Source organism: Ursus maritimus, unplaced genomic scaffold, assembly GCF_017311325.1.
Source record: "Ursus maritimus isolate PB19 unplaced genomic scaffold, ASM1731132v1 scaffold_17, whole genome shotgun sequence".
NCBI lineage: Eukaryota > Metazoa > Chordata > Mammalia > Carnivora > Ursidae > Ursus > Ursus maritimus.
Window position 1 is genome coordinate 7,903,477 of NW_024424119.1, and position 24,678 is coordinate 7,928,154.

The window sequence follows — 24,678 nt, forward strand, 5'->3', positions numbered from 1 at the left end:
AGGAATCTGTGAAATAACTCCTAACATGGACAGATTTTTTTTTTTTTTAATACATAACTTAAGAGGCTGGAGAGTTTTAACTCAAGTCCAGCCTCTGGACAAGGAATATTCTTGTTTACTTTAAAAATGGAAACAACATACAGTTCCATTATAATTGTTAAAAAGTTAGCTTTACAAACATGGGAATTTTAATTTAAAAAAAAATTCTTAACAAAACTATACAGTGTACAAATTACTGTCTACAAGGTAGGCGGTTCGTGAAGATCTCTCGCTCTTCTCGCTACTTCGCAGCTTCACAGATTGATTCACATCATTTTTTTTTTTAATGGAGCTGCCCACCCGAACATTACCCCATCACTATATTGCTATAATTAAGATTTTTGCCATGTCTTTATGTACAGTCTCCTTCACTGCCTTTTATTTATTTATTTATTATTTATTTATTTATTTATTTTCCCTTAGACAAGCCTCCAACGCTCATGTCCCTCCAGAGGACACTTCAGAGGCACTGGGAGTGGTGGGCCGCAAAGCCACGCAACGAGAAAGCGGGACAGCGCCGCGGAACGCACAGGGGGGCGGGAGACACCACCCCCTCCGGATGCCCTTGGGTGACCTTCGCCATCCTGGAGCTCTGCAGTTCTGGGGAAGGGAGGCGCGTGCAAGATCTGCAAGAGTGGGGCCCTCAGTCAGAAGATAGACTTCCTGGTCAAAGAGGAGGAGGCCGAAAAGTGGATTTGAGATTTTCTATAGATAGTAGTATCTTTAATAGTTTTCTCACGAAAGGAAAGGAGAAAAAAAAAATGGATTAAAAAAAAACAAAAACCAAAAACCAAAAAGCAACACTTGAACTAGGCCTTTGTATTCAAGAGGCAGGCAGGAGTACCCACAGTGTGTAACTTGACTTAGCTAGAACTGCTCATTTTCTGGCAAAAAGAAAAAAAAAGAGAGAGAGAGCGAGTCTGCCCTTAAAAAATACTGCGCGTCCTGTGAGGTTCGATATGTTCACCTGCTAGGTCAGAGATATGTGAAGAGCTTGGCTGAGATGAGCTGTTTTGTATCAGGGCAAGTATCACAGAAATGATGGGACTTACTCTCCGCCTTGCGTGGCGAGGATCCGGCCGTGCCAGTCAGCATGTGGGCTCTCGAGTGAATGGGCTAGTCAGATACAATTCTAGACCCATAAGCATTGTTCTAAAGTATTCATTATTAAATCATATGCTGTGAGAACAATGGACAGTTTATTTTATTAGGCCATGGCCTGGGGGAAGGGGGTCAGGGGGCTCCTCAAGACAGCCCTCCATGTGTCACTAATTCTGAAAGATTTTCCTTCCAGTAATAAATTCCCTCAATGGGACTGGGGGGTGGGGGGGAGGGGTGTGAGAGCAAAATAAAACCGGCCTCCATTCACCCACTAGCCCTCAGGGGAAACTAAATCAAATATATATTTGAGGCACCATCCCTTAAAAAAATCCCATCAGCATCTAATGGGCTTAATTCGTCCACAGGAACATTAATTTCTGAAAATTCTACATTTCCCTTCTGCTCGGGTTCTCCATTTAAAAGGGCAGGTAAAATGAAAACGTAACAAGATTTATGAATATTTTTTTGTTCCTTAAAAAATTGAACTTTGATTTTAATCTAGAAGTCCAAATACATTTAACATAGCAACCCTCCGTTCAATCCTCTGGATGTATTTAAAAACAAAAAACAAAAACCCAAGTGCACTGCCATCCATCTGAAGTCGTGAGTCACCGGTAAATCATCCACTACCATCAAAGAAACGAAGAAATGGGGAAGAGAAGTGGTGGAGAAAGAGTGTGGGAGCAATCCCTTCAGCTGGGACGATGGGTTTTGTAGGAGAAAATAGACTCACGGGTTAAACCCCCAAAGTGTGAAACCTCCGCTATGTGGATTCTTCCACCAATATTTTTGCCAAATATGAGACAGGCTCACTCTCCACTGTGGATCCGGAACTTTCCAGTAAAACTACCACCACCACCACCACCACCAAAAAAAAAAAAAAAAAAAAAGATAAGACAATTTGTTTTAAGCCAAGTCTGCCTCCAGGAGAATTTGTTGTGTTTGCTTGTTCTTACTATTTTTGTTGTGACGAAAACCAGAAATGAGTTCAGCTTGCACCCCAGGTGGGAAGTTAGAGAAGGGGGAACCTGTGTAAGGTGAAGTGTGTCACAGTAGACAGAACAGTCGCTTTGCAGCCCAGGCCCATCTCAGGGTGCACTGCTTCACAGCTACACTGGAAAGTGTTAAAAATCCTCCCACCCACCCCAGAATATATATATATGTATATTAAAAAAAATCCCCTGTCCATCTCTCAGTACACAAAGGACCTCATCACACTGCAAAAATAGCAGTACCCACTTTGGTCAATTAAAACAAACAAACAAAAAAAAGCATACATTATTTTTTTTTTAAATCTGTGTACTTACCTATAATAACCAATACAGCTAAAAGCACTACCTACATAGGCAAAACTTGGTATTGCATAATTCGTATAAATTTGAAACCCCTCCCCCCCAAATATTAATTGGAAGATGAAAAACATGAAAGGTTAATAGAAAAAACACCAAAATACTGAAAATATTGCTGGTCGATTACAATTTTTAAGCGGCAACTATACACAGCCATGATATGCTTTATAAATGTGAGATAAAGGTATAACTGTCTAAAAAATCCATGATGTCACACATTTTTCTTCGTCTGGAGTACAAAATATTTTGTCATAAAAATGGTAAAGATTTAAAATGATAATAAATGCAGCAAAACAAGTGTAGTGATGTCACTTTTTTGTTTTTTTTTGTTTTTTTTTTTGTTTTTAGATTTCAAGGCAAGGCACGTAATGTGGACATTATATCTTCGTGCAAATTAGGATTACTGGAAAGAGTAATTTAATTAAAATTTTAAGAGACATAGAGGCAAAATGTGTCTGCCCATGCACACTACAGACCTGTCAATACAAGAAATTTGTTGAACAAGGCTAATGTCTGAAAGCACCATGCAAGTGTCCAGCACCCTCATTGCATGTTTTCTCAAGAGTGCGTTTTTATATCCTACACCCTGGCGTTCCCAGTTTGTAAACTGTAAGCTTTACCCTTGTGACACGGATTTGCCTGCCTCTTTGTCTCTGTAATGCAGATTTGATAGAACCTTTTGTACGTACACCCTATGGGTTCTTGATGCAACCAGTAATTTTAAATAAATAAATCCTACCTCCAAGGAGGCTGCAGCTAAACCAACATAAGTGCTGTGTTTTCATTAATTTTTTTTTTCTCAAGCACATGATTTGTCTTGATTTAATGCCTTTTTAATGCCCTCAAAAACTGAGGGGAAAATAAATTCGTTCAAAATTATTTTAAATTCTTTTTAATCCCCTCAATTTAGAGTCCAAGGGCTGAAGGACTTATAATCATGATTCCCCTTTAGATATAAATTTATAAATTGCACTTGCCTCTGTTAAGTGTTTCTTTTGTGGGGAAAATATTATATTAATTTTTACTGTTGCATGCAGAGATAACACTTCACCTACATAGAGGCATTTCTTCCATAGAGCCTTTGTGTTCAAACTGTTTTTTTTTTCCTTTTTTCTTTTTTTCTTTTTTTTTCTTTTCTTTTCTTTTTTTTTTTTTTTTTTTTTTAAGGTTTCAAACTGGGTTACACACTGGAAAAGGCTGGGTTAAGGGCCAAAATTTAATAAATCTGTACTGATAACTAAAGGCTACAGAGATTTTATATATATATTTTTTAACTTTTAGAAATCAGAGTGCTTAGAAAATGGCTGGCTCATGGCTCGGTCAGCCAGCTTCTCTGACGCTGCCTCCTAGCCTTTGTTGGTGAGATAACCAGGAATAGTGATTCCATGCGTAAACAACAAGAAGACTAAACCGATAAAACTAGCTTATCATGCAAATATTAAGGCATCTAGAAAGTCAGTTAAAATATATTGTCATAGAGACAGAACATCTATTTCCCAGCGGACTTCATGTAACAAAGGCTACGTTGCAGGGGCTGCGATCTACCATCAGCGAAATATCATCGACCCTTTTTATGTCATTACAGTTTCAACCTTAAGGGAATTAGTGATTGTAAGTGCTGCAATTGCTGGTCTATATATCTTCTTTCTTCAGTTGCTTTCCTTTCTCCCTTTTTGTTTTGTTTTGTTTTGTCCAGTCTTCCTCTTTTCCTTTTTTTTTTTTTCTAATTTCTTAAACTACTGCTGTGTTTCATTTTCCCTCAGTTGCTCGTTTCTGCTTGAAGGAAAGGTTCTCCGATTATGTTCAGACCGTAATTTTGGACATTTGCCGGTAGGATGGGTGTCCTATTTGATACTTGGAAAGGAACCAAGCTAGCCCAGGTACCAGGACTGTTGACAGGAGAGTAGCAGGAGGGAGGGAAGAGAAAAAGAAGAAACACAACGTTAACATCTACAACGATATTAGAGATATAAATTCCATAGGCATCAAATTACTACTATAACTTTTTTCCATATTACAGTTTCATAAGAGATTAGTGTGCTAAATTATAAGTCTTAGAGGTACATACGCTGCATGGTCTATTTCTTTCATGAAGGTAAGGCTAATGGTGAGGCAGGAGAAATTCAGGTCGGGCTTACACACAACTGTTGAACTCTGCGTGTATTCCTAAAATATCTGATCTACTTCGATGAGGAAAAAAAAGAAAGAAAGAAAGAAAGAAAGAAAGAAAGAAAGAAAGAAAGAAAGAAAGAAAGAAAGAAAGAAAGAAAAAGAAAAAGAAAAAGAAAACAGCAAATCCACAATGGTTTGCCAGTTATACTCGGATCTTGCTTTGCTTTCAATTCATAAGCGATTCAGTGATAAGATGGGTTTCAAAGTTTCACCTGCTTATCGATTGAATACAACTGAAAGCTGTCATGAAAGATTTTCCTTTTTCCTCAATGATAAGAAAAAAATACATTTTTGTCACTTGAAATGCTGGCACCGGGGGCCTGGGCACTCCCTGTCCCCACTATCAATTAGGAATGTTAGCACATCCAAGCTGTTCCGAGTTTGGAGAGCTGGGGGAGCTGGGATCTGGTGGGAGGGGCGCTGGAGGAAGCAAGCACACCAGGTTCTTGTCCCCCTCCAACCAACTCTCCTTCCACCTATGTGGGATTTGGGGCTGTTTAAAAAAACTTGAGGAACAGTTCTCTCATTGCTACTGGCGTAAGCGCTCATTAAACAAGGTGTCATCTGGAGGAAAAGAACCTGAGATCTGCAGATCACAAAACAACACCGCACACCATACATTTTGGGGGGATACCTCATCAGACCATGGCTGGTTTCAACACTCCACTAAGAATGTACGTCAGCTAATTCATAGCTGCATAAATCATCACGAACCAAGAAAACACCAAGCTGGTAATTCCACAGCCCATTTTGTCAATGCCTGACTTGGAGACATCGTGTCAATGTTTTAAATTTAATGTAGTATCCTTTGCTTTTGAAACCATGAGGTGAGATGGATACTATTATTGTAGATATCCACTTAGACACTCTCATTTTTTTCATACATGAAGACCAAAGGTACAAAAAACCTTTATGGGATATTAACTTGAAGGAAAAATTTTGTAAAAAAAAAAAAAAAAAAAAAGCTTGGATTAGAAAAAGAAGCTGATATATATATATATTTTATATATATATATATATCAAGATATATATATATCTCATTCTTTTACTCTGGTGATATCTCTACACAAAATATGTCCCATTAGTACATGTCTAAGTGCATATTTCTGAGTCGATACTTCAACAGAAAAATGTCACGCTGGAAGGATTTTATGATTCGATCATGAGCTCCATGATAGCAAAGTCCATCTCTCTTTTCGTTCTCCATTTGATATAATACCAGCACAGGGTGGATGTTCAATAAATTTTTGGATAAACAAACAAATCACTTAACTGTTCCCAGTCCCACCCAATCTGTATTGCTTGGGACAACTGCATTCTTTGCGGTCGTCCCCTGCTCATTTTTAAAAAGTGGGGTTCCTAACCATCACGTATTTGCATGAATACATTGTGATTTGGCCCCCTATAAAAGGAAGGCAAGGCTAATGGTGAGGCAGGAGCTTAAAATTAGAGACGTTTGGTATTAACCAAAATTAACGACTGAGGAATAATCGAGTAAGAGTTCGAGCGAGGAATAATCCAAACTAAAAAAGATATGTCCTCGTTATCTGTTGAAAAGTCATAATTCTCAAGAATTAGAATAGTTGTTACTGAAACCTTTTCCAAGAGACTTAATTATTTTCACATATTTCTCTCTTCCCACACACATCTTCCATTTCTGTGCTTTGCGTGATTGATTGGGAGAGAATGTTACATGATCCATCATGAAAGCTATTTTCCCCCTCAACCGTACTTTCACTGCACTTGGTTATGCAGTACTGTGAGAGTATTTATTACTTCATAGCTATAGTCACCTGTACCTATGATTGTCTTACCGACTGAAAGGTAAGCTGCATAAAGAAAATGACTATCTTGTCAATCCCTGTAGAGCCTGGCTATTGCTAATGCTAATTACTTCTTAGCAAATAAAATAAATTACAGAAACAGATCTCCATTATTTTTAACCCGAAATGGGAAGCATGTATGAAAAACAAAAAGACTAGCTCAGATTGACGATCCTTGACGGTGAAAGACAGTGTCAACAACAAGCAAATCCCTTTGCAAAAGCGAGTCCCAAATTCAATGGGCTCTGGAAAGTCAATCAGAGATTGCATACTTTAGGAAAATCAAGTATATTTTGATGATTGAAAATAGATGGAGTCCTTAAATGGAGAAGTCTAACTGATGGCAGAAAAGACAAGAATTCGGGGTTTATTTTGCAACAGCTTTCTTACGTGGTTCTAAAAAGAGACATGTATTATTCTTTGGAAAATGCTCAATAAAAACAAATTGATTCTAGTGACTAACAGGACTCTTGCTGCAGATATCTAACAAATTCAATTTGGATGTTTACTTAAACTTTTCAAACCTCCCATCCTACATTATGACCATGTCAAAATGGCAGTGTGCAATATATTTGTCAATACTGTTTATGAACCTTTGGGGGGAAATAAATCTCAAACATTAACACTATGCAGACCTCATATATGAGTTTTACAAGTCTCTTATTGCCAATTTATAGGTTAGGTTCAGAACTATACGGCACAGACATTTCTTAGAGCTTTTTGGTAGTCTCAATGAAAAAATCTGATAAAACAAATTCGAAGATTATGATAACAATGTAAAAAAGAGTTTAATCAAACAAAATAACCTAGATCATTTCATCTCAAAAAGTGAATGCCTCAAATTGCATAGTTTTTCAGGCAACCGTGCTTTTTGCGTATCTAACTCCCTCCATATAAATCAATGCCGGTGATCACCAGTATGGGTAAAATAAACACACATATTCATATTTATCTCCACATACAAAACTAGTTATATGTGAAGTGTTTAATAGCCTTAATTCATAATCGAATGAGAATTATCTTATGTCCAATTCAATGATCTGTGCCTCTACGTATTATGAGATGTGCGAACCTAATGGAAAGACCTCAAAATATTCAAGGTCAAGTTAAGCTACTTCGACAACAGATCTTCACGCACGCACAGACTTTGCTTTCATCCCATTCTCCATTACCAAATCACCTTTTCTTTAGGCAAACAGAAGATAAGCACGACTAAAAGTTGAAAGCACATCTTTAGAAAATATATATAGGCCATACCATTAAAAAAGGAAAAGAATATAAAGTACTTTAAAAAATGAGGCATGAAAAAAGCAGAAAAGAGATTTTGACTATACCTTCACACAAAGCAGAATTCACCCTAATGACTTCTACTCTATGTATATAATGAGATATTTCCTTATACACAGAACAGATACAAGTTCAATCAAAATTCTAAAAAAAATGTCTGATATCATAGATACTATTTTCACATTATTTTCACCAAATGCACGATGTGGCTGCCCCAAATGGGAAGAAGCAAAGAAACAAATTATTTTGACCTTAAGATGCATTAATGGGAGGTGACGGCCCATTTTACCCTGATCAGACTATTTCTGAAGCACTATGCTGCTTCTAGGCATCAGTCTTCAAGAGCAACAAACTCTATGACATTTCTTTGATGAAGAAACTCACCAAATTATGTCATTTGAGGAACAGCTGAAGGGAGACAGGGAAGACACAACAGTTGAGTTGGAAAGAAATGTAGACTTGCTCTGTATAGTTCAGGTGGAAAGAATTAGCATAAAGGGAGAAACCTCCAGAAAAAAACCATGCTGAGGCCCTACTATGAGCAAGATACCATTCTGAGTGTTTTACATTTGCTATCTCACTTGATTTTCTCAATGAACTCTTGAAATTGTCATTATCCCCATTTCACAGATGAGAAAACTGAGAGGTTTAAACTTGCCCCAAGTACCCACCTAGACCTCACATATGAATCAGTTCTGATTCCTATGGCCATTTAACTATATTATACTGCTTCCCTGGAAGGTCAGACATCAACCTTAGATTCGAAAGAACTTTTGAACAGAGTTCCCGAAGGCAATATTTGCTTCAGGTCACAGTGGACGTCCCATGCCCCACAGAGCTGGATCATAACCTAAATAATGGTGTGGGAGACTTGTGCACAGAATATGTCGTTGGTCTGGGTGATCATGCAACTCTGAAATTCAATATATATCCTCTGAAAACAAATCTAGTTGAAGTTGTATTAGAGTGAGCTTATGGTGAGGATTACAGGGTAAAAAGATACCCACTTCTTCCTTTTAAAAATGATACACTATTTATATATTTCATATCCTTGGATAAACTGGATAAAGCAGTTGGTCTTTGTATCTACACGCAGTAAATAGACTCTATATCATTCAATGAAAGAAAGAGGGAAAATTGCCCTGGGCAAGTCAACATGTGCTTTCTATATGCAAGACTGTGTCTTCTAGGCCAGAAGGATTGGGCCCTTGGCTTTTACCTCAGTAACCACCCAAGAACCATGGAGTGCCAAATGAACATATGGAGTAATTAGTTGAGTAAGGAATCAAAGTCAAAGGCTTCACTTCAACGTCTTGAAATAAGAGCTATTTGAAGAATGGCGAAATTCAGTTATTACTAGTCTGCGTTTATCTGATAATGCGTTGGGTCACCCATTTGTCAAGCATTTTATAAAATGTGAAAGTATCCAGCTCACTAATACTTTTTAGGGGAGTAGTAATATTGCCCATACTGATTTAATCATAAGACTACCACATTTGCCTCAAAGATAGTATGTACTCTTTCAAGAAGCTCAACAAAAATATAATAGGAATGAAGCACAAAGAATTTTATATATTCAGGAATACCTCAGCTCTGCTCGGCGCTACATTACTTACAGATAGCAATAAAAATAAGCGATGGCCTAGAAGGCACGGAAAATAACTAAAATAAAGACCTTAACTGAAAAGAAGGATTTACCTTTCATTCCTTTGCACCTGTTTTAAATATTCCCAAGAAGAAAAGTTTTTTACTTCCTTAGCTGAATACTCCTAATTTTATTGCTATTATAATTAACACACGGGTATTAGTATCTTTCCCAAAATGCACAATAAACAATTTCCCCTATTAATAGCTAAAATCTACCTGGAAAAACCGATCAAGGGCAGGTTAATTAAGTATTAATTAAGCCATGCTGTCCTGGATCCTGGATTGTGTATGTATGCATTTGGACTGGCTGCTTACTTCGACATAATGCAAATGATATAGATGGCGTCTTGGGAAAACATGCTGGCTCAGTCAAAGGAATATATGGGTGGTATTTAAGTACCTATACGTTTAAGAACTATTATATGTTGGGGGCACCTGGCTGGCTCCGTGGGTAGAGTATGGGACTCCCTATGTGGAGTGTAGAGCTTACTTAAAAAAAAAAAAAAAAAGTTGTGAGAATTATTATGGTATCATGTAATAAGAATATATTTAAGAATTCATTAATGTATTAGAATCAAAAAATGGCATGTAATAGATACACTCGTCGCTAGTACTCACATGGTGCGCATTATTTCCCAGGTACTGTTCTATGAATTTTCCGTCCTCATAGTGAATCTATGAGAAAAGTACCAGTTTTATTCTGATTTTACAGATGGCGGAACGGGAGCTAGGAAGTTAAGTGCCTTGCCCAAGTCATGCTGCTATTAAGTCACAGAGGGCAGGATGTGAACTCCAGCAGTGTGGTTCTAGAATCTACATTTTTACCCACCACACTTTACCTCATCTCCCTCTTTCGTGAAACACACTTTACTTTTATCACTGGACAAGAATTTATATTATCCTTAAATTATAGAAGAGATTCTATGAATTAAGGTCCATGTCCTTTAGACACCCTGAGACTCCCAGAGAAGTGTAACTCTTGAGTCCAAATTTCAACACAAGTAACTGTATTTTATTTATCCAATTCCAGATTCTTTTCAGCTGAATACAATATTTGCCTTTGTTTATGTATGTACAGATGTGGCCGGTATGGCAATAACTTGCTTATTGCGTTCTCCTTCAGATGAGGCTACACTAGTATGGAAATATACAAAGTGCTTTACACAGGTCTTGGATTTCTTCGATGTATTTCCCCCATTTTTAAGGATCATTATTGCTATCTGAATGATCCTATTTGCATGCAAGATGATTTCTAATGATTATTACTATTTGTAATAATCTGTATCGGAAAGCTCCCTGGCCAGCTCTTACCTGAACTGCAAAGTACTCTTGTGGGCTCTCTGGGAAACACCAAATATCATAAACTGCAGGTGGCTCGTGGAATTATTCTAACTGCAAGCAATAGCACTTCATAGTAATGAAAAAGAAACGTATTTGTTTCTTAACTAAGTAGGTAAATAGCCTTCTTTATTGCTACTCCATGGGGACCAACGATTTTGGAAATACCATATCAAAACAGTAGGCCATCAAAGCTCATTAATTTATATTCAATTGTTTCAGATGTGTTTTGTTATTGGAGCATGCTGGATTGAATGTTAACTTTACCATGTGTGAGTATTAGCACTCTCTAAGTAAAATAATGACTTCTGCCAACGAAATATGTTATCTAGTGAAGAGCACAGGGCAAGAAGAGCCCTTATGTTTGGACCACTGCAGCTAACGATAAAATGTGCTCATTATAATTACTGTACTCTTTAAGTAAAAAGCTCTTGCAAAATCCTAGAAGACGCTTCAACAAGGCAATCTATATACTTAAAAGTAACAAGAATGTATTTCCTTAAAATGTTTAGACATAAGAAAAATACAATTCCCCTAAATAGGCCAAGTGAAGTAGATTTTTTTTAATTATGCTTGATATTTTTCATGTTTTAGAACTGAAAATGAAAGATAGAGAATTACTACAAAGATGGCTACTTGTAAGTAAATTACAGTACACACATGCATACATATGTAACGACTTACGTAGCTGTGGGAGGTTTCAGCCAATTAAAAAATATAGCATCATCAGGCTCCCAGTACTTATTTGATCTCCTCCCACAGACTGTACCACAGCAGAGAACCCTACATGTGGGTTTCCATCCTTTCTCTAGTCTGTATTCCTCTCTATCCCTGGGTTCCTTTCAATGCTATTGTTACAAGTGCTACTGCTCCCCTTATTAGCATATGTGAGTCTTCCACAGCAGACAAAATTCTCTACAAAAATAGTGCTCCCAAATAGTGCCTTTCACTAGAGAAAATCACCCAAGGCGTACGAAATTAAAAAGAAATGTAAGTTTTATGCAAAAGCAAAAAGCGATTCTTTCCCAAGTGATTTTCATTTAAAAGCAAAAATCAGCGTTCATTTGTACGATTTCACCTCTAAGTAACAGAACTTACTTGTATCGGAATTCCGAATCGTAAAATCACAAGTGATCAGGGAACTGAACACATCTTTACAGCATGCCTGCTAATACATGTGCAGAAAGAACCACATGTGCAAAAGGAAAAAAAAAAAACAAAACCTTCCTACATGTAAAACAAGAATTAACAAAGGAGAGAATAATTGTAACTTTCGACAGTTGGCGAATATTCAAAATCCGTGTTCTTCAATTTCTTGAACTCAAAAGGGCTTTTTTGCCTCTCCTTTTTTCTAACGTCCATGAGTACATTTACTCCTTCCTATGCTTTGCTATCTAAGTAAATATGACTAAAAACTCTCGACCTACCTACCTACCCACAGCACTGCAAACAGGAAAATCAAAAAGGTCAGTTAATAAAAGGGGCGTTGGCCGCTGAGGGCGGCGGACTCCTCACGACGTGATGCATATGTAAATATGGCGCTTTCCCTGAAACATCTTCAAATAAAGTAGGTGTTTCATGTGCTTCTTTCATTGCAAAGGGTTAATCAGCAAGGTTTACGTTTGGGAATTTTCTGAATCACGCTCCTCCCTCTCCCGCAGTGCAGCCAAAAATCATCTGACAGGAAACATAAGATTAAGTTTGTCCTACCTAAGCGAACAAAGAGTGCTCTGAACAGGCCACCGGTTTACTGCAGAGCGGGGAACTTTTCTAATCCTGCTGGAATCTGCAGTGCCGCTCAGAAAATATCACGGAAAAAGTTGTTTTCTTTCCTCTAACATCTTGTCTCTGGATCATCTCATTTTGGTCACACTGCAGATCCTGCTGCTTCTCCCATAAAGGTTAACTTAAAGCTCCAAACATAATCATGTGGAAAATGGACATTATTGATTCCTATGGTCCATTGTTCCCCTATCCTAAGTCCCTGAAGTTCAAGTTCAATCTGGAATTACATCATGTCTGGTTTCTCCTGGTTACCAGACGGCTTGAGACGTGACCACAGCTACAGAAAAAACAAACAGCCTTCTTCACGCTTCGGCTCCCCTATCGATTCAAACGTAAACTTTTTTCTTTCTCTCAAGTATGCTTCAAGTATGGAGCATGGTTAATTTAGAGATTAAGTTCCAAATTAGATTATCTAATGGCATCTTAATGGATTGCTGACCCATTTCCTGTGGGATGGCAGCATGCAAGTCTGGCTGGAATACAATTAATTTCTTAGGAAGTGTTCTGAAGAGTTTCCTAGATAAAAAGGAAACGTTGTGTTGTGCAATCTCTCTTTATACATGGAGAAAGTTAGGCAAAACGACAGCAAATCCCAATGTATTTTTCAACAGCCAGATCACTGATACTGAGTGTGTGTGAACACCGTATCAAGACTGTTTTCGAGAACGGTACCATTTTTAGTTCGTAACAGGTGCAAACAATTTTTGAGGAGAACGGAGCGATTCTTTTAGAAAGAACACTCAGATGCAAAGAACAACACTAGTCAGTAACCCCACTACCAAACAAGGGACATGTGCATTTTTGGCTTTTGCAGTCCTCCTCCTCCAACCGAAGATGCTTCCATTCATCTGCCTTATCAGCATTTCTATCATAGTCCCAGAGTGGTGCTAGGGGCCCAGAATGGTGTGTAAAAAGTTGAACATTTTGAACACACTTTAGAGCTGACAGCTGAAAAGGAAATTCAGCACTCTGAGAATAAAGCTCCCCCCAGGAACTCCAGGAACAACCCAGCTGTTGTGCTGTAGTTATGTGTCAAGATAACAGACTGAAAGCCGGAAATGCTAACCTAGTGAATTTGGAGGGATGGTCTAAGTATAATGTTGAAATAAGAGTTAACTCTTAATACTACCTAAGGACAGGAAACATACTGTCCTTATCATATATGTGCCCTACGTCTAGTTATGTGTGTAGACACACGCACACAAGTGTGCATGCACACACGCGTGTATATACATCACATATGCACACACATGTATTTGCATACAAACGTGGTTTGCAACCCAATATTGAAGATTATTTTTGTTTAAATCTTCATTCTTCTATCATTGAGGACATGCATTTTACAAAGAACTGTTTATGGACAAAACAACGGAGATGGTAAATGGTTGAGGACAGTGTTATGCAAATAGGGTTCTATGTATGAGATGAATGCTCTTAGTCCTTCCTTTTGGCCCTCCCCTCTCCTGACCAACCAGATCCAAATAATCTTTACTGGCTGCTAAATTTCTCCTGGGAAATCAAGCAACTCTCCAGAATTGCAGTAATAAACGACAATTTCTTACAAAAACACGTGTAAAGTAACTACAGAATGAAGTATTCAACTCAGAGAAAGGAACCGCTAACACATGTAACATGGAAAGTACCAGATAAAAGTTTCTTCGGTGCCATTCAGTTATGGCATCAGCAGAGACACAAAAATCCTTCCAATTATTTCGGTGAAATCTTCATTTATTCATTATTTCAGAGGCTGAGCAAATGGTTTGTGTAAACATATCCTTCAGTAACGCGCACATGTTTATTTTAGCCATCTGAAGGCTTCTTCTACGTTTATACAAGCCATCAGACGCATCCAGCCACTCGCTTGTGGCTTTGCCTCTCTTGAAAGGGGTGAAGGCAGAGAAGAGGGAATGAAACAATAAATCCAGTTTCTCTTTTGCATAAAGCATTCCCCTCCGATGTTTTAAAATAACTTGTGTTTATATTATTCTTGGATTGTCCTTCGGCTTTCTTTTTCATTCAATTATATTGCTCTCTCATACTTGATAGTACAAGCCATGTTCAGGCTATGGTCTCAGAAAAAGGAAAGCCAGTGAGGGAGTTAACGGCTGTTTGTTCATACCCACATAACTCACATACGCCACAGTGTAATTTGTCCACATCGGGGGACACAGCACAGACACAACAGTACCCTTTGGAACAGCATCAGCAACTCATCACCTATTACCCTCCTAAGGGCTGAGCCAAGCCTGACTCAAGAAATGAGCCCTTCCCCAACGGATTTCACTCTGGGTTAACTGCAGTAACCTTTGGCTTAGACAGAAAAATTCACATTTTCAAGGTGCAAGCAAAACACACACACACACACACACACACACACACACACACACACACACAGAGCTCACAAAATTCTAAGGTCAAAACAACAAAACACCCTCAAGCTTGCAACCTAGTAAGTCTGTGAAAACTTTCCGATGGAGCCCGCCTTGGTTCCTAAGGGAATGTTTCTCCGCTGGCGTGGGGGTGGGGCAGAGAGGGAGGAGGACGGAGGAAATCTTCCAGCTTTGATTACAGTTGCCCAGCTCTCCAGGCACTGCCATTTCCAGTCGTGCACAAGGTGCTGCTTGGGACATGGAAACACGTCTACACAAGGATTGGCTTAAAGCAGAAAGGGAGGCCGCCTCAGACAAGGGATTGTACTAAGAAAGTAATGGCCACAAACAACAACCAAAACAAAATAAAACACAGCAAAGCCAAAACGCAGAGCAAAACCCAAACACCTTCTTTGCTTTGCCCTTTTCTACTACAAAGTCTCCAGGGATTGCCTTTTGTTGAAAACAAAAAGCAACAACCACCACAAAAATAGCCTGATAGTTTTTTTTATCCCATTATGACAAAGGCAGATTATTTAATTCTCTGGTTGAATGGCTCTACGTTTCTCAGATATTTTCAATTTAATCAGATAATTTTAAAGCTGTAGCAGTTCCCTGATGATTTTAGATGTCTGTTGTCTGCCTTAAAAGTAGTAATATTGCAAAAGTTTATGATTCTTTTTTCAACATCTTTTCTAGAAAAAAAAACCACATGCGTTTTCATAAATAAGCACACAGCACAAACCATAAACCATGAGTGTGTTATGAATATGTTGTGCCACGGACACGGCCTATCCGTATTATCAAGTATGGACTCGACTTATGCCCGTTTAAAAAAAACAACAACAAAACTACAAGGCAAAGCAAACTGCTGTCTTATTTGAGCATATTTATTGTAAACCGCAGGATACGTAGGTTTTCAAAACTGTGAGCACCTGTATCAGTCACCCAGCATTTGGGACAGCCTACCACAGAGATTCAATAAATACCTGTTGAATGCGGGAATGTGATGGCCGCCATTATCAATGATGTGCCTTCTGAATCACGATAAAAAGGGAACAAACCAAAAGCCACCTTTTAAAGATTTCTGAAGTATTAAAGCCATCCTATATATCATTATCTATTAATCAAAAGAAGTGTTACTATCTTTGAGAGGGGAAGAAAAAAAATCTTAACAAAATGAGTTCTGAATTTCTTTCCAACTCCTTCCAACCTGAAGCTGGTTACCACACCAATTTTTCAACAAGAAGGGGTTTTGTAACATGAACAATGCTCTCCTAAGAACTGAGTTTAGTCGTCATATTAATTCACTCTGATCCATGTGTTCCGTGGTGATTCGTTCTCCACTCACCTTTTCCCTTTCTGGGATATCAAATTTTGATTCAAAAAATGGCTAGGAACTGGGTGCAGTTATATTTCAAATCACCAGTAATTTACATCTTTATTTGGCTTTAATATCCTTTATAGAGGTGCTATCCTACTTTAGAGAAGTAAATGTCGATCGATAATCCACAGATTTAGAAGTTCACACAGCTATAGCCACATTTAAAAACATGAGTAGACTTCATCTGATTTGCAATTCTTATAAATACGGTAAGGTTTGTACGCACACACAGTCCATTTTCCGGATGGACAGAGAGAACATGGAATATAAGGAAGTTATTTAATGAAATTAAATCCAGTCATGGTGTTATCAAATCCAATTAAATTAACCTAAAAATAATTAAGACCGTTTAAAGACGACATTTTCATTGGATTTAATTCATATTCTTATTAAGACTATTTAAATGAGATGCTTTCCTTGCGCTTATTTTCTTTTTTATAAGCATATATTGTATTTTTTTTCCAAATGGAGGAATTATATAAGCTTCTTGGAGAAAAACTTAAAACACGTAAAAATGCATACATTTTAAAGTGGATGCTAATACCAATCTTTAGAAAGAGGAAAAGTCAGATTGTGCTCATTTTAGCAAGCGTATTAATAAAAACTCATGAAGTTTTTAAAACGACTCCAAATAATTTTTGTGGTTTTCACCTGAGTAAAACTGGACATTTTTGTTAATTGAATTCTTCTAAACTCTACCCTTCCACAGTTTCTCTCAAGTAAAATGGAGATGGGAGGCACGCTTACAACGGATATCGGAGTATGTACTTTTAACATAGGCATTACAATTATATATAGCAGGGCTGGAAAATTCTGTTGGCTCTACTTTTGGTGAACTCCTTATGGGATTACCTCACTCTTTTCTATAAACTTCTATCTCTTATTACATATGATTATGCCATGAATTTTAATTATTTAATTTGTCAATTTGACACAATTTATTCTTTATTAAAATAATACATAAGAAGCCGACTTAGCACTACTTACTTTCCAAAACCAATACGTGAGACAATATCAAAACTAGTTTTGAAAATGAAGTTTTTGAATAATTTTCTCAGCCAACCAAATAAATTCAGTTCTCAATGATTCATATCAATGAACAGAGGTTAAAACTTTATTTCAACCAAATTCTTTCTTTAGCCATTGATTTCAACAATCTTCTGACTCCACAATTAATGAGTGCCACTGATAACAGTTAAATTGACTAACTGGAAAATTTTCTTCTAGCTTTTCCCTTCTGACAGGGTTGAATAAGTGAATAGTAAAATGGTTCAAAGTCAGCAGTAGAGGAAAGAGCTGAAATGAGAAGAATCTATAATGCGAAAAACCAATGCTTTATTAAACCTCAAATAGCTGAAAAATCTTCCCTAGAACTATGATTTCATTTTTCAGGTCCTAAGATCTAGGTGTCAAATCTTCTCCCCGCCCCCTCCCCCAACTTATAAACTATTGAAAACATTTGACAGCACTTAGAAATTCCAATAATCAATTAGCATATGCTACAGTCCCAAATTAATTTGAAGTTGCATTTACATAAGAAAGAAAGGGGGAGGGAAAGGAGAGAGGGTTGGTAAAGCCAAAACAACTAAATTTTTAACATATATTTTCTGTAAAGCTAGTTAAAAACAAACACTATAGCTCATGTAATTTTTAGGTGTAAGTGTAGGGTTGGAAATAATTAAAATGTTACCTTTGCCAAGTAATTCCCAATGTATCCTCACTGGTACTGGGGTATAAATGCCTGCCGTTTTGATTCATGGTCCAGTCACAAATCCTCAGCTGTCAATTGAAACCTAGCAGTCAGATATGGATCGAGCAGTACTACAGTTTTTAGTATTTAAATGAACACATGCAAACTAGTATTGTACATGGCATTAACCTTACTTTCCCAAGAGGCAACTTAAAGAAAAAAAAAAAAAAAAGCAAAAGAAAACCTTACTCTGCAAAGCAAAACTTCCTAGACTCTTTTTTTTTTTTTAGAAAAAGCTACTGCAATATGCTTCTCTATTAATTAAAGCATACAAGAGAAACGAGTGCTTAGAACATCACAATTAGCCATTATTAGAGTACAAATTGAGCTGAAATAAAAGCAAACGTTAATATTCAATAGAGAGATATTTTAGGAAGAAAATAAAAAAGCTCTTTTTATGCAACATACCAAATCATCTGCACTGAGTAAAATAATCAATAACTTTAAGCATGCAGTTTGTAAAACACAGGAGACATGCAGTTTAGAGGAGTAAAGGCCCCACCTCTACGTTCTCCCTAGCTTATGTTTGGAAGCATCAAGACACTCCGTTTTAAATGTTTCCTAATTTTGTTTAAGCCAAAGAGGCACTGTTTAGGAAGCGCTGATAAGAATTTCTACTTTTATTTTTAAACTCCGAGTAATGGCGTTTAAAATGCTTTACCCCATCTGAATGGAGCGAGGAATGCTCTGAGTACAAGCTGAAACGAATTCTTCCCAGATCTCAGAATCATCAGCTCTGCCCTTCGGTAGAGGGTTCGAGTAACCCTATCCAGCTCTGTGTGGTTCCCGGCTGCTCTACAGTGCTAGCAGATTTATTGAAAAGATATATTGCTTATTTTTATGCTTAAGAAAGTAAACTTATCTGGCTCGGGCCGGGGGGGGGGAGGGGAACCCCACTAGAAGATCATGGTTTTTAATCATTAGCTAGCCCTGCTGTATGTTAACTGCATCTCGCATTGAAAAGATGACTTACAGCGACNNNNGCTGAACCCTGTTTGCTGCTTTTCAGTGAGGATTTCTACAAGATGATGATTGCAGCCAAAGTGCCTTTAAACTAATGATAAATTATTGTAATCCTTTCTGATAATGTTATGGCTAAAAAAAAATTGGCTATTAAGAACCTTTACTTTTCCTGTTAGACCAATGAGTTTCTACACATTCTAAGTAACAGTGATTCTGGAGTTTTAGAATGATCGTTTTGCACACTTTTCTATAGATCTATGAGTCTCCAAAAATACCACCTTAAAATTTCCAAAACATGTCTTTTCATTATATTGATATTTTAGTTGAAAATAATTTTATAAAGAGCTGAAAGAATTCCCTTAAGGTAGGTGGGTAGGTAGGTAGGCAGATAGATAGATAGATAGATGACAGATAGATTGATAGATAGGTAGAGTCTTCTCAGAATGTGTTCGTAAAGAAGCCATAAACCAGTAAAGAAATTAAATCGGAATGAAAAATATTCTTAAAACGGACCATCATACTTGCATGATGGAGAAAATGTATACTTGGCTTAGTTTTAAGATCAAACAGTTCACAAACTTCATGGTGAGATTTTTTTCAAGTTCTCCAGATGAATCATCTAATCAGTAACGTAATGTGATGGGGCAACCTGAACTTTATTTTTTTTTTAATACAGCAACTCTAAGCCAATTGTCTATTTCAAAACACATTTTTTTTCAAGCAATACTATGAAAATAATCTAAAAACAGTTAAAAAAAAAAAACCCTGGAGCTTGTGTAAAGATGACGTTAGGGACCACTTTTGATTCTGCTCTAGTCAATGAAAATCCTCGTTTTCAGTCAATTAAACATTCTCAAGAATGGGGGTGTCTCTCCAGGCACAGCTCATGATAATTCTGCTAACTTCAGGTAAGTTTCTGTGGGGCTCTCAGCTTAGATTGGAGAAGCGTTCAGAAAAAGATGCTTTCACAAAGCAGACGAACCTCAGTATTAGTCACTGATTCACTGACTTGTCTCACAAACAGTCACAGGACCGCTGTGTCTCCTTGGAAGGAAGCATCTGTAAACTGATTAGGTTTTTGTTGTTCACATTGTTGCTCATGTTTTATTGTTTGTTTACCGTCCTAAAAACTGTCAGGTGGGCTCTCTTTGGGCACATATGCGGCATTTAAAATCAATATATTTTGGGGTTTTTCTTTCCTAAGAGTAGTCCCAAAGGGGTTAAACCTGACGATAGCTATTCACTTTCATCCATACTTCAGATAAATTCAATAGGAATATTTTCTTCCAAACAGAAAATATGAAATCCATACAAAATGATCACTGGATGTAGTAGTAGTTAGCAATAATTTAGATGCCAAGGAAAGTGGCAGGATATTAATCTGTATTGAATTAATTTCTTCTCCATTACTAAAAATGAAAAATATAAATTCTGTTTACTTAGCTATTTAGATTGTGAGGTAGCATTTATCAACATTTCCAAAAATTTTTGAGGCGACAGGTTTATACATGCATGATATCAATGACTTAAGCCAAGTCACCTAGGCAAGAAAGAGCCTCTCCAGGCTTTTTGGTCTTAATTTATTAATTAACCTTCTTTTGCATAAAGGATCTCTGAATTGGTAAATCTCCTGATAAAGTGAAATTTGAAAGGTGATGCTGTGGTTTTCTAATTAAAACAGAAATCACCTCTTCACTAAAGATTTCCGTGACTTTATTCCTAATAAGATCAATTACGAAGACCCTGTTTGACAAACATAGTTCTGACTCAGCAAATTTTGAATAGATTCTAGGTGATAAAAGGTTAATACTAGGTGTATTAAAGCTTCTTTTGGGGGCATGTTTAATGTTCTTAGTATTAGCATAAGTCAGTATCCCCAACAACAAAAACTTTTTACATTGTGCTCTAAATAAATTTAAAATAATAGGTGATAGTTTGGTATGATTGATTCCTTGGTTTCTGTCCTGTGAGAGTCAGTGTTACATACTTTAGCTATCAATTCTTTTTAAATTAAATTTTAAAACGTTAATTTTAAATGGTACCTAAGCTTCAGTAACACTGCAATGGCTTTTCCAAGTATTTTCCCTCAAAAATTAGGAAATTACTTGCTTTCTCCAATGTAATCAAACTTACAACACTAGGTACTGATTAGTTTAGAAATTTAGTCCATTAAAGTTGTGCGTTTGTATGGAGATGGATAGCAATTCTTATTTTTGTAACGATATAGAGACCTGAGCACATGCATATCCTTGTAGAAATGCACAGTCACATAAATAATGTTAACGCTTTAATTTATACGCATCTACCAATACGAAATTAGACTATCTAGAAAATTAAGGTAAAATTCATATTAAAACAATTATACCTGGAATTCCAAAAGCAAGCAGAAGGGGAACTAAAGAAGGAAGATTCTCCTCCAAAAAAAGCTATGAGTAAAGGGTGAAGGTGGAAATAGTCCAAATAACTACGAAAGAGGTGAAGGTCAAGTTTTCACTGCATATGTTCTTAGGATGGAGTTCTATAAAGTCTCTGGAATGAGAACATTGTTCCTTGCCTACAAGGATGGGTCCAACCAGATTCCCTCAAAAATCTACACAAGGAAAAAAAAATCTACGTAAGGGAAAACACCTAAGATTTGGGTTATGAGCCTTTCCTGCACTACACTCACATGGTCACCTAGGTAGCTGACAGCCATAAGGGATCAATATTGCTTGTGATTTCAGAGTTAAGATTTTGTTTACTCAAATGAAGGCCCTCCATTGTTATTAACGGGGCTTTTGTTAAATGCTTAGCAATTAGCTTTGGGAACAAAGAAAAGAAGGTAAGCAAAATGTTCTATTTTGCTAGACTCAGCAAACAGGCCAATGTCCTAACAGTCCCTCATGATGACAACAGCTCTCAGTTGAACCAATAAACCATTAAGCTGTAAACAGAATAATCAACACAGGCAAATTTACCTTCTCACTTTTTTTTTAAGTTTACAGTGACCCTTAAGGGAATAGCTTGAAAGGTAGGTTTTTACGTTCTCTTAGGTTTTTTTCATTTCTCCAGATAGCCTCAAGGAAACGGATTTTTGAGGTGTAGAGGTGCTTTTGAGGGGGTGCTTAAAAAGATTAAGACTCCAATATCCAAACTCTCCTCTAACTCTTAGAGTAGTAGAATTTTATTTTATTGCTATTATTAATTACTCACCATGGAGCAAATAAAATGGCCTCTGAATGAATAGGGCGTAGCCTTACCGAACAAGCAAAATGTTCAGAATGAAACTGTTATATGCAAGACATATAACACATTAAAAAAAAGAAAAGATATTCAAGATCATCCTGGTACCTTAAATTCCAATGTCAGTTTCTGAAACCCATGCCTCTTGATATTTAATTGAGTTAGTACAGTAGAATTACTTTAAATGGGTATGCATAGCCCATGAACTAAGTAAGCATAACTGACCATGAATCATAAGTATCAGAAAATGAAGGTTTTTTTAGATGGAGACTACTTGAACTTGTAAAATGTAAGGTTTCCCGGGAACTCAGAGATTGTGTAATTCAATCTTTACATTTTTCTTTCCAAGATAAGGATACAGGACAGCAAAGTTTACAGACTTGTCCAAGGTCAGACATGCCCTGTTTGTGTCAACAGTAAAACCACACTTGCGAACTCCTCATCCCCGATTCTCACCCGAGACGCTAGTTTGCCTATCACTGCTCTTTTCCTACCCTGTCCTTCATGCACAGCCCAAGAATAGTTAAGGCTAAAATGGCTATAATTATAACCTTCAGAATTTCCTCTACTTCCCTGATTCACCTTAGATCTTTTAAAGTAAATATTTTCAGCGAAGAAGATAATTTTTCCCTTGTGATTTTGTGGACCGAAATTTAAGGTTACGGTAAACTTAACTTTATTTTTACATTAATTAGAATGGCTTATCTGGATATTAGCATTTGATAACTACTCAAAGTAAGTGAATAAATAAATGAATAATAAAACCAACCAGGGAAGGTTTTTTTTTTTTAAACTTAAGAACTAGCCAAAAAGCTAAAACATTTGCATAGCCGTTATTTTGACTGAAACTTCCTTTAAATGTGTTTCCTCTCCAGCTAGCATATGTGAGGAGTGACCTCTTATCCATTTACATACCTACCCAGAAGTCATGTGATAGGGTTTTACGTCAAGCTGTCAATTATGATAACAGACACAATAAGAACAGCCCAAGTGTTGATAGCCTGCTTCCTGACTTTATTGAAAAGTTTGTTCATAGTCCACTTGTGTCCTTTCAACTGCTTGCCTCTAATAAAAGACTACCTTTCCAGTGGTCTCAATGTACCTAGCTTTGGTTTTGCCATTTGCCAGGACAAACACTGTAAAGAAATTTCAATTAATATCTTAATTTAAAAAAATACCCTACAGAGACAATGTCTTAGGAAGGCCATCTGGTATAACAGAAATGTCCAGTGTCATGAAAAGTACCTCCAAATTCGAGTTTCAAAACTATATCAAGGAACGTGTTGAAAATATTTTGCTACAAGGTAGCCCAGTAATTGCAATGGAAATAATAGCATTAAGTAGTCATGCAAGAGTCACGTTACATACATGCTGAAGCTCAAGCACCAGTAAAATCCATGCACTTGTGTACGTAATGCAAGGACCTGAGTTGATCAGGCCATGCATCCACTAGCTCTAATAATAAGTACTGTATATAGCCAGGAGATTATAATTTTGAGAGATGATGAAAATAAGCCTTCCACCTTATAAACTAGAGCTTACTTGTCTTTGTCGTCCCCCTTTGGAAAGGCAAAAGTGACCTCCCGTTTATTTTATCAAAATCTCAAATCTACAGCAACAGTTGATATCCTTTTCAATAGCTGGTTTAAGTAGTAATATTTCATTTCCAAACAAGCTTCTTAGCTACAAACTTTTATTTCCAACTTGCAGTAAGATTGTTTTGTATGTTGTACTGATGTATAATAGTAAAGATTTATATTTTTATTATAACCTTACACTCAAATAGAAGGGTGAAAATCAAGTTAACTAGACCCTCTTTGATCACGCAACTTCCTACACGAGCAACGATTTAACAAATTCATTATGAGGCTGACCAGATAAGGAACTGGTGCTATTCAATAAGTTGTCTCATATTCGCCATTTATGCTAGAATCGGTAGACTGGATTAGAAAATCATTTCTGTATTTTCTGAGCAACATCCAACACTCTGCTATAGAGTTTCCATTTTCTCAGAGAGACAAAACTTGGGATGTGTAGTTCCCTCCTTGCCTATCACGGTGAGTGTGCTCAGTGCGCTCGTGCCCTACGAGGAAAGGAAAACACTGCATTCTGCTAAACTTCTGCAAAGTTAAGTCAGAGAGAAGGTCCTTGACACTTCTGAAATAGTTCCAAATCATTAAAAACAGACATTTCTCAGGAGAGACTCCAGAGTTCAGTTTGCCAAAGCAGGGCCCAGGAGTTCCCCAAGCCACTACACCACCTTCCAATACGAAAGTTCAGGAAGAATGGAGCTCCAATTGAGGTCTGCTTTTAAGATCTCCCCAAGCCAATAGTGAGCGCATGAACTAAACCAATCAACCCACAGACAGTCTAGTTGCAGACCGTGAGCCACACAACACATGAGATCGTGTTGGGGGATAAAGGAAAAATTTCAAGTCCCAATCGGCTG

At 37.2% G+C, this 24,678-nt stretch overlaps 1 protein-coding gene across 7 annotated transcripts in view; it reads right to left on the reverse strand.

The window, feature by feature from the left end:
* NFIB (nuclear factor I B) overlaps positions 1–24,678 on the reverse strand; it is a 230,636-nt gene that overhangs the window by 2,259 nt on the left and 203,699 nt on the right. For 3 of the 7 annotated variants that reach the window (XM_008689839.2, XM_008689840.2, XM_008689842.2), the window contains 2 exons: positions 17,985–18,073; positions 1–4,378 (listed from right to left, as the gene is read on the reverse strand). The exon at positions 1–4,378 is cut by the window's left edge and continues 2,259 nt beyond it. In XM_008689839.2, the coding sequence (XP_008688061.2) occupies positions 4,249–4,378; positions 17,985–18,073 (219 nt within the window). In that variant the 3' untranslated portion in view covers positions 1–4,248. The remainder of the gene's footprint in view (positions 4,379–17,984; positions 18,074–24,678) is intronic. The other 4 variants (XM_040631445.1, XM_040631444.1, XM_040631443.1 and 1 more) reach the window with 2 other exon arrangements.